The following is an 11154-nucleotide window of genomic DNA, read 5'->3' on the forward strand; positions in this document are numbered from 1 at the left end:
AGTCACATCTGCCCCGAAAATAACTTCGTTATATCCGAAAATTTGTTATAAGCGGTTATTTGTAACACTGTAGCTATGAGAAGACTATTCTTCATTTACTTTGTTATAACCGATAATTCGTTATATCCGTGTTCGTTATATCGAGGTTTGAGTGTAGCACAATGCTACTTCAATAAAAAAAAAGAAGGTTCCTGTTGAACTGTTGCCATCACTTCAGATTTTGTTGTCAGGTCTCATGTGTCATTATTGTACAAGTCACGTTTGACTTTTTTGCCTCTTTCTAGGACAACTTCTCCAAACTTATGTCGCTCCAAAACAGGATCTCTAACCGTTACGAGGTGCTGAAACCGGGAAGGGTGAGCAGAGATTTTCATCGCGAATGTACGCGTAGTTTAGTGCACTGTTCAGTGTTCTCTCTTATGCCGTTGTCGTTTCTTTTTTTTTTTCTTTGTTGGCCCGCAGGCTTTCTTGAAGGAAGGTGAGCTGATGAAAGTCTCTCGCAAGGAGATGCAGCCAAGGTACTTCGTTCTGGTACGCTGTCACTGATCATTAACTAGCTCTGCATGTGAACTTGTAGGCATCGGGAAGGGGATCAGGATCAGTTATTGATCGTTCCCACTCTATCTTTTTGGTCGTATGAGTGAGTAAACAGCGTCCCTGTCTGATATACACTCAAACCTCATTATAACAAAGTCACATCTGCCACGAAAATAACTTTGTTATATCCGAAAATTCGTTATAAACATTTAATTGTAACACTGTATCGATGACAAGACTATGGTTCATTTACTTTGTTATAACCGATAATTCGTTATATCCGAGTTTGTTATATCGAGGTTTGAGTGTAGTTACTTCAACGAGCCGATCACTCAGACCAGTTCCTGTCACTAGTCGTCAAACGTCATCACACGTTGCTGGCCGATCAAAATCAGTCTAAATTTCATGTTTGAATATGTTGGTTCATACATAATCATGAGATTGAGTGAAACCGATCTGGGAAAGGAAAAACATGGTAAAATAAAACAAACACTTGCTAAAAAGTGATGCTAAAAAGGTTGACTTGAAACGTGATGTTTCAGGGAACCTTGTTCACAATTAGCAACAGTGGCTCTTACTTCTCAGAGGCTCATTGCAGTATCGTAAGTTTTTGCCAAATTCAGTGTTGCCAGCATCGGTTTCACGTGCGACTTTATTTCAGAAGGACTGTTTTACACTGTTTTGTTTGTTCAGGCTCTTCTTGTATGCCTTGGTTTGGATTAAGCGCCCTCTCTTAGCTATGTTTGTTTTACATCTTCAACAGTTCAGCGACAGTCTCCTGTATCTAGTGCCAACGCCCCAGGGGTTCTACAGGGTCAACTATGAGCTCCCCTTGTCGGGCATGAAGGTGATGGTGCCTCCACAACAGGACTACCAGAACGAGTTCAGCGTCTACACCACAAAGCGTTCCTTCATCTTGTCTGCCAGGTGGGCATCTGCTAGAAAAGTGACTCGAGCATTTCTTGCCCTCTAAGGCTTGATTCACACAGCTGTTACACATTCCTTCACAACATTAGTTTCCATCATGACAATGATGTCCGTCATGACATTGGCGTCCGTCACAACATTGGCGTCTGTTACAAGACAGCGTCTTACTGTTTGAAAAATGACACGATGGTGAAGCTGGCCAATGCTGTTAATTAACTTCACTGGGGTCCAGAGTTACCAGACGCTGCTGAGCTAACAAGCAAACGATCATCCCAAAAGAAGCCTAAAAAAAAGCAGAAGTTAATCAATTTTCTCATTCATGAAAATATTTTTAATTATACTGAAAATGTTTCTCAGATACGAAGGAAGTGTAGAAAAGTTAACTTTAGTTCTTTTGTACAGCGAAAAAATGTGAAACTATGAATGAAAATGCATATTTATGAACATAGTATCAGGGGAGTCACGACTCTATTTATTGCACATGTGCCAGTACATGACTAACATAACTTGTTGACTCCCCCAACGTATGTTTGATTTCAATGCTCATCGACAAACGCACTATTAGTGAAGGCGACGAGCTCTAAAATAACTATATTTGAAGGAAAAACTCGATTAAGCCCGAAAAATGCAACAAGCGACCTGAAAATTCTACAACTGACTCGATGCAAAAAGAAGCTGAAGTCTGATTATTACAAGCAGAACTAGCAACTCTGCTGGGGTCCCATTTTTGAAGAAAAAAAGTGGGTAGAAGATGCCGTCTCGTGACGAACACAGATGCCGTGACGGTGACGTGACGTAGCATTTTGACAGCTGCGTAAATCAGGCCTAACGTGCGCTTCACATTCACCGTTTCTAGTGGTTCCATAAACAACGAAACCCACTGGAACATCAAAGTGTGATCTTCAAGGTTTTGATGTGCTTACTGGCTCACTCTGGTCCTGCGATCACTGTGGCTGTCGCATGCAAGCTCTGACAGAAAGTTGGGCAACACTCCCGTTAATTTTTCTTTATAAACACAACGTTCACTTTTCATAACTTTGTTGAATTCAATTTATTTTCCTTGACTGGTGTTTCTGCCACTTCATGTGGCAGCAACAGTTTGTGGACACTTTTTGCACACACGACTGCCTTTATACATGATTAGGAGTGGATATCAGCGCAAACGACAAGAGGGGAGAGAAGAGAGGACACAGAGCATTGTGTGTCCTCTCTTCTCTCCCTTCTTGTCATTTGCGCTCATATCCACTCCTAATCATGTTGAACCAACACGCCTAATCCTACAGTCTTCTACGCTTTTATACACATTACAGAGAATGAGTTCACAGAAGACATGGGAATTTCACGAATGGCAAGGAATGCAGCATAATAAACGACAGAATATTTGCATAAGTACTATGTAAATTCGCAGAAGCTAATCTCTAATTGCTTCTTTATGCAAATGTGACACTGCAGATCTATTCGCGAAATTCTCATCGTCACATTTAAAAAAATTTCTTTCTCCTGCAGCTCACCAGAGGAACGGGAGGAGTGGATATCTGCCGTGACCAAAGCCATTGAGGACAACATTCATCGCAAGAGCTCTTTCCACGTCCTCAAAAAGGCACGTAAATTTTTTCGTCGATGTCTTACAGCCGCGTTCTCACGAATGCGCTCCATCTTCAAGGCTTCTCTGAAGCTTCTGCCACGCCGAGTACTTAACCGCCCCTGTTCTGGAATGTGGCTTCGCCCTTGGGACATCACTCGTGCGAGCGATCTGATTGGCTTCCTACCGTTTGCACTAGAGGAAAAATTGCGAACTGCCGGGTTTGTGCCGGCACCTGGTGGCACAAGCAGATAAATGTGAAGCTTGCCCTCTGAGATCTGCGGCATGCTGGTGGGGGGGGGTGAAAAATGTGTGCTAACATTGCAATTTGAAAGGCGACTTTTCCCATATCTTATACATGGGTCATTTCTGAAGGGAATTTGGTGTCAGGATTCGAACAGCATATCGATACCGATCTCCGGAATGACTAAAGTCTGGAATCTGGATTCTGAATTCTGAAGTGTAGTTTTTGTTTCCTGGTTATGTTTTGACACATGTTGACTGCATGGGATGTGTCATGAAAGAAATGCTTGAGACCAGTCATGTCTGTAGCTCCTGAACATACATGTTGAGAAAATACAAAAAAAAAATGGGACGAAGACAGCTATGTGCAGGCAGGGCTGCTAGCGAAAGGCCCACGGACCACGTGTAAGACCCCTGTGCAAGATGTTCACTTCCCCATCACACCATGTGCAGGAGGGTTCGCAGTCCTCGTCAAGCTCCGAGCTGGGCCGTGAGGCGCCCGTGTGGATTCCCGACCAGCGGGTGACCATGTGCCAGCTGTGCACGAGCGGCTTCACCTTCACCCACCGGAGGCACCACTGCCGCGCCTGCGGCAAGGTCATCTGTGCCACCTGCTCCTCGCACCGGCTGCCCCTGCCCTACTTGGGCAGCGACAAGCCCGTCCGCATCTGCGACGACTGCTTCCGCTCCCTCCAGTGTGGCGGTGAGTAATTCTGACCATTTGTGTGAGGGCTTCGCTTTGAAATTGTGGTGATTTGGGCCTGTTGGTTGTACCAACAGTACTGAAAGTTGGGCGAGTTGGTACTCGTTCATGACTTCTTTTGCTGTTGGTTGTACATCAGAATCGATGTGTAGCGCAGGAAACACTGACACAAACGAAGACACGAGACGACATACAAGCGCTAACTACCAACAAAGGTTTGACACCACGCGTGTTGATACTGTGCTCATCACCGTTGCACATGCGTGCACTACTTTGTAAGAAAGCATGTATCTTTATCTGAAAGGCATGCAAATGGGGTGCTGACAAAGGCTGCACCTAATCAAGATATCTTTTCTGCCTCCTTTATATGTCACCGGTGAGCCTGTCACCACTTCTGCTGACAACAGTGCACTGTGCAAAAAGAAGTTCACTTTGGGTTGGGGGGTGTGCTTGCACCCCCTGTAAAGTTTTCACCCCATGGCGCCCGCGCGTTGTAGTTAGCGTAGTCAGCAGCCTGGTTAACGTGGTCACCGCCGAGTGAGATTTGGCACTGTGCTCTCGTGGTGCTGCCAGTGCTGCCACAGGGCAGCGAGGCTATGCGGGGTCATGAGGAACGGAGCCCTCTCCCTTTGGTTCCTGGCACTGCTTGGTGTGGGGAGGTCTGTGGGAGTGATTCCACGGCTCGTTCCCACAGACTCCTATTGCGAGTCGAACGTCGACGCTGCCACATTCGTGGTACATTGTGTATGTGTATTATATTCGCATTCTAGTGTGTTATTTGTCATGTTACTGCAGTTATTTGTATGATTAGGCTGCTGGGCTTACTCTTGTGTAAAAGGTGCTAATAAATGCCCACGTGTTTGTTACACTGGGAAATTTATCTGTTATCTTGTCTGTTTCACATGTCCTGTCATCTGTGTTGTTTCGTCATGACAGACGTAAAGCAAATAGCCCACCTGATAACCATTATTAACTTTGGTGGTTTTGTTGTTCACTTCACTTTGATTGTTGTTCACTTTACTTTGTGTATTGAGGATTTGAGTAGGACCTTCTGGAGTAGGGCCTTCTGGATGCATGCAATCCCCGAAGTATCCCAGAATTTAAGGGCAATGTTTTGAGCAAACATTGCCGCGTTGCCTCTTTCAACCTCCTGACTATAAATTTATATCTGTTCTGTCTTTTACAGGTGAGCCGAGGGACCACCCAGAGGCAGATGGGGACGGTGACCAAAGCCAGGGGAGAAGGAAGAAACACGGTGGAGTTCTCCAGGTATGTTTCCGTCTGCTTGCACGGCTGTGCGTCAAACGTGGATGACTTTCGACAGCTGCGACGAAATCGTTACACTGGTATATCGAGGGAGTAATGTTTGCCACATGCTGGACACCCACACCCGAGTGATTTGCAAGGGAAGACTCGTGAATGCAGGCACGCTTGCAAAAAATGGGAAGGTGATTTGCTCTCACAGAATGTGCCATCGAAGCATGACAATTTGCCTTTTTCGCGATGCCATGGCGCATGCACCCTTCCCCTAGCAGAAAAGTCTCAAAACGCCTCTTGATCTCGGAGGCTTTTGTTCTGGCGATACCGGTTGTCCGGCACTGGAGTGTTTGTTTGGGCCGGTTGGTGCATGTCCATAGCGAACGAGAAAAAGCACGAACAGGAGAGAGGTGGACCAAGCGCTGACTTGCAACCCAAATCAGTGGATTTGCAAGATAACAAAGACAACGGGGTTGTAAGTTTGTGCTGTCCTGTTTGTGCTGTTTCTCATTTTCTACGGTTGTCCCGGCCCGTACCAAAACCCTACTAAAATGGCAGAGGGCAGCACAGGAAATCAAAAGTGTGAATTGACCACATGTTGATCCCAAGCCAAGGCAGAAACACATTCCTCTTGCATGCAATTATCCAAGCTGTTGGGCAATGCCAGAGCAGGAGTACTCGTGCACTATCCCACAGCACTTCGCAACCATGCTGCGTGTCCCTTAATTTTCTTTTCTTGCTCTCGTAGGAGGTCGCGGCAAACGATCTGGGTTCGTCGATGAGTGGCTACCTGCATTATTGGTCTAAGAAAGCTTGGAAGCGACAGTGGTTTGTCATCAAGGAACACGTGCTGTACGTCTACAAGGCAAGCGAGGACGTGGCCGCTCTTCGGACGGTGCCGCTTCTCGGTTACCAAGTGGGTGCGGTCAGTAAGGTGCGTGACTTCTTTCCTTCGGCGGCAGCCAAAGCGTTGAGACCTACAGGCCAAGGTCATTTAACTTAAATGAAAAAGTCAATGTTCCCAGTCTTTGGTGTACACTCATACCTTAATTTAACCTCAACTGCGGACCCAAAGGTTGAGGGATCGGATCCCGGTCGCGGTGGCCGCATTTCGATGGAGAGGATATGCTGGAGGCTCGTGTACTTGAATTTAGGTGCATGTTAAGGAACATCAGATGGTCAAAATTTTCGGAGCCCGGCATCCCTCATAATCATAGTCGAACCCACTTATAACGATCCCACGTATAACGTTCTATCGGTTATTAACGACCATATTTGGGTGCACTTACGATTTTCCAATGCTAACCATTGAAGTTGCGTCCACATATAGCGAACATTTTTCAAAGCCTCCTACTTTTACAACGAACGCTTGAGACATGGTCACGGTAAAAATATGACGCATACGAAGCGAAAAAAAGTTAAAACAGGCCTTGTAAAGTGTGAGAGGGGCGCGTCCTCGCGAGTGCCCCGCTCCAGTTTACTCGCGACTAAGATATCCCTGATCGGCGAGCACCGCACGCAGATTTCGGACGCTGCGAGCGAGGTCGATCACTTTCCAGCCTTTTTCTTCAGTGGCAGAATCGCAGTGAGGAAAAAAAAAAAGGGAGGCAGCATGAAGGCGGTCAGCTTTTGCACGGTAACCTTTCCTGACGCCGTTCTCTGCAGCTACGACCGCCTACAATGAACCAAACAATAGGCAGTTTTAGAATAGCGTACGCTAAGTTAGCGTTAGCGTTTGCGGCCCACTATTTCCGTCACTTAACGGGAGCCCGCAAGCGGTTAGCGTATGACGCATGCGCAGTTGCGCGAAAACCCAACGCAAAGCTTTGCGTACGCTATTCTAAAACTGCCTAATGCCTTGGAACGCAAGAAGGCATAAATGCAAGAAGTGATAACCGCTATAACTTTCCATCGCATAAAGGTTCGCTGCGTCCCTAAACTCGTCCACGCCACAATGTGCCGCAAAAGGTCGTCCGTCTTTTTGGTAACGGCAGAGACCGGTCAATCGGTGATAACGACTTCCGCGCGATTGCGGCGATGCCTTCGCGGATAAGCATCAGAAAAGAGCGAAGGCAAGGTGGTGGCCGTCGATCAACGTGCAGTTATGACTTATAGCCGACAGCCTTATATCACAGTCATCTATAGATGACTCGGCTGCGCGTGTGACGTACACCGTACACTGTGCGGATTGACGGCGGTACGAGCGCGCCATGCTGCCGTTCGCAAGTTCGCCGCCGCTGCGTCGTGCGAGACCGCTTTAAAGTGCGCAGCGCTTAGTAGAAATGAAAGTAGCTCGCTGTTGTTGCGCGGTACGGGCACCGAAAAATGTCGATGCACTGACAGCAAGCGTATACTGCGTGTTTGACTAGGTGACAACTCAAGTGCGCCGTGCATCGTCGTGCAGGGCCGCGAGAGCATCGCGGAGACGTAGAGTGCGCGTTGCTTGCAAAATGCTTGTTTTCGCCGCGTTGAACGAACAGGCTACTCGCCGCACACGTGCACGGTCCGGAGTGAAGCAGGCACGAAGAACGTACAAACGCGCGCATACAGCATACAGCAAGCGGCCCGGCAGTGACTCCGCGAGCAGAGTAGGAGACACGGTGCACGCAATTAGCCAGGGATGATCGGCACCACGTGCCAGTACCGCGCTTCGGTGAAATGGTGTCAGTTCATTGCAAAGGCGGGTAATTCACTCATGAGCACGTAGGCGTCGCTTCACAACGCGGAAAGGCTTAGCTTGTCACTGGAGGGGTTGTTAGCACTTTAATAAAAGTGCACAGAAAAAAAAAACGGCTTGGCCACTGAGTGCACGTTTTTAAAGGCAAGTCCATGTACAACGAACTACTGATATAGCGACCACTTTTCGCGACACTTTCGAGTTCGTTATAAGCGGGTTCGACTGTATTGTGGTTTTGGGACATAAAACCCCAACAACAATTATAAACCTCACTATTGTTTACTATTGGCGTGTTGGCTCTTGACGTGTTTACATTGTAATCATTATTCGCATTTTTCCCTCTGTAACATCCCTTACACAGCAGTGCCTTCAGCCTTGTAGTATCATAATAAATAAATAAATGTAACGTAGTGACGTCCGACATGAAAATAATCCGAAAATTTGTTATAAATGTATATTCTTAATACTGTAGCTATTACAAGACTATTCTTCATTTACTTCGTCATAACTGATAATTCATTATAACCTGAGTTCGTCATATCGAGGCTTGAGTGTACCTCAAAGTGGTTTCGTTAGAGTGCTGGCTAGTGCTGATAAGTCGGGTGACTGGGTACTTGGAGAAGCTCACACAAACGTAATGCACCTTACTTCATGATGAAATTTAAGCGCGCACAAGAGACATGGACACAGGATGGAGGTGTCTTTTGCGCGCGCTGAGACTTCTCCACAAATAATAACCCACTCGCCCAACTTTCAATTCTACCACATCTTACTTCCTGACATTATTTTAGGCTTTAAGGCGCTCATCTATGTGTATTCTGGACTGAGCTGAAGAAATGGGATTTTGTAGTTCGCATCCCATCGTTGCATTGTCACGTTGTGGTAATTGTGCCCTGGCATGAAAACAGCGAGGCATCGGCGAGCAATAAACGGCGACTGTTTATTGAGCTAATTCATGCCATAACGAAACAACAGGCGCTCAGTGCGGCAGGCAACTGTCGAATCAAGATGCCGCGTACTGTCCAGTCCATGGTTTATAGCTGCATCGACGAGCTCTTTAGCCCCGGCACTTGCAAGCGAGTGCGTTCACGTACGTGTAGGAAACACCTAGATGCGTGCGTGTAGAACTTATCTGGCAGGTCCTTTGTTATAAATGATGACCAATACCTGATCGCAGGGGCACAGGTGCCGACAAATAAAAAAAAACACCTACGTGCATGTACAGCACTCGTAGATTGAAGCGCTAAAATTGGGAGCTAAGTAATGCGTGTATTTCTGTTTCCGCCGTCATCGGTTGGTGTTGCATCGACATAATTTTCACTCGAACACTTACATCAGAGCCAACATTACCTCAAGCAACCAGATTTGTAGTGACATGACATGGTTATCTTGAGCAGTTGCTCATAGCAGTTGTTACACTAGTTTTAATCTGTGTGGACTGTATCTACATTCTGGTGCAATTTAAAGAGCCCCAGGTGGTGCAAATTAATCCAGAGTCCCACACTATGGTTTGCCTTGTAATCATACAGTGGTTTAAGCACATCAAACCCCAGAATTTAGGTAACTTTCCTGTTCTGGCAATGTGTGAACTGTGTAAAATTCTTTCAGGGCTTCGAAGAAGTTCCACGAGAGCAGCTCTTTCTTCTAGAACACACGGGACTTGACCCGCTTATCTTCTATGCGGACACATCAGATCTTGCAGCAAGGTATGTTTAGTACTTTTCGCTGTAGCAGTAGTCACAAGTTTTTATAGACTTTGTTTTGGTCCCCTTTGTTTCTTTTTTAAAGCAACTTTGCCCGTTGGAACGTCTTCCACAACGAATGTTTCCCTTGCTGACGCCGCCTGGCAAGCACAAGGGTTCTTAGGTGGGCTAGTTGGTTCATGAACATTGGGGCAGAACAGCGCAGAAAACGGGACGAAGAACACGCAGGACACAGCGCTGTCTATCAACTGGTTTCTTTATTGGAAAGGCAGAGAATATATAGGCAGGTGAACAATCACAAACGAAAAAGCCAAAAATGGCGCAAACGCTATCGAGTGACTTGGCCGGCCGGCATAACTATCAATTTCGATGAGGGTTTGTTTGATGCAGGCAAAAGCAGATTTCATGAAATCGTAAACATGAGCGAAAAACGGCCCAGAAGGACTATGACTTGGCTGTAGGTACAAAATTGATTAGTACCGGTGTCATGCGAGCTCGCTTGATCGCGGTTAGGGCCAATCCGGGTTGGGCTCGATGTGGATCAGGTGCTGATTACACAGTCACTTTTAATCGCGATCAAGCCAGATCAGGGTCAAGAGACAATTGCGATCTGGTTCCGTGATCGTGATTTGGCTGACGTCTGCGCCAAACTAGATCTGGATTAAGCTGTACCATGTAGCAGCAAACAACTTGTTATTGCGATCAAGAAGTCCGATCCGGATTGACCCTGATTGCGATCAAAAGTGCCCGTGTGTGTTGTAACCTGACGTTGTTAGCCGGCAATCTTTGTATCATAGCGTCACCTCACGTGGTTTTCTCTTCCCTAGCCGGTATAAAACAGCTAAAACCGGACATTCAAAAATCAACAAAACCCAAGAGCCACGGTTTAACAAAAAAGGGTTTGTAAGCAAGTGTCAACGAGGCTAGAAAACTGCAACCAGGAACAATAAAAAAAAAAGCATGTGACAACAAGCTGCGTGATCACAAATGAGGCTCAAGGTAGCTAATTTCTTTGTAAAAGAGTGCTACCTATGGTGCGCTAACACAAGCTGCTCTCCTTTTGTGAATTATGTGCGCCTCGCAAGCTCCTTTTAATCTTGGTCTAGTTTTGTCACCTAACTATTCATACTACCTTTTGATTTCTGTACGATTCTGACTATAGTCTACACCTGGTATAAAGTCGAGGGGGACAAACGTGCATCAAATCTTAGAAATTTCCTCTATAGACCAGAACACAGAGAATTCCATGCGCATCGCCATATTTGCATCGCGCGTCGCGCCATCTATCGCACACGCGACGAAAAACATGCGCGGGCTGCCACGCCAGCAGACGCTACGCAGAGCAAACGTGAAACTCCCGAAACTCAGCCCGTCGGAGAGCGTGTTTTGAGTCTTTTCTAGCCTGGACATATTCGCTGATTTTATTGGAACATCAAGAACATCTTGCTCATGCAAGTCCACAATGTATATAGTACGTGCTGAGTGGGCTGCGGAAGCAACCTCGTCAGATACGTACGTTGTTACA

The 11154-nt window shown here is 46.4% G+C and overlaps 1 protein-coding gene across 4 annotated transcripts in view; it reads left to right on the forward strand.

Annotated features, from left to right (window-relative positions):
- The window catches only part of LOC119407250 (FYVE, RhoGEF and PH domain-containing protein 5), a 50977-nt gene that overhangs the window by 36751 nt on the left and 3072 nt on the right, over positions 1-11154 (forward strand). For all 4 annotated transcript variants that reach the window (XM_037674128.2, XM_049419925.1, XM_037674126.2 and 1 more), the window contains 8 exons: positions 285-356; positions 463-531; positions 1301-1464; positions 2971-3064; positions 3743-3992; positions 5179-5261; positions 5998-6183; positions 9535-9632. In XM_037674128.2, the coding sequence (XP_037530056.1) occupies positions 285-356; positions 463-531; positions 1301-1464; positions 2971-3064; positions 3743-3992; positions 5179-5261; positions 5998-6183; positions 9535-9632 (1016 nt within the window). The remainder of the gene's footprint in view (positions 1-284; positions 357-462; positions 532-1300; positions 1465-2970; positions 3065-3742; positions 3993-5178; positions 5262-5997; positions 6184-9534; positions 9633-11154) is intronic.

This window comes from Rhipicephalus sanguineus, chromosome 10, assembly GCF_013339695.2.
Source record: "Rhipicephalus sanguineus isolate Rsan-2018 chromosome 10, BIME_Rsan_1.4, whole genome shotgun sequence".
Lineage (NCBI taxonomy): Eukaryota > Metazoa > Arthropoda > Arachnida > Ixodida > Ixodidae > Rhipicephalus > Rhipicephalus sanguineus.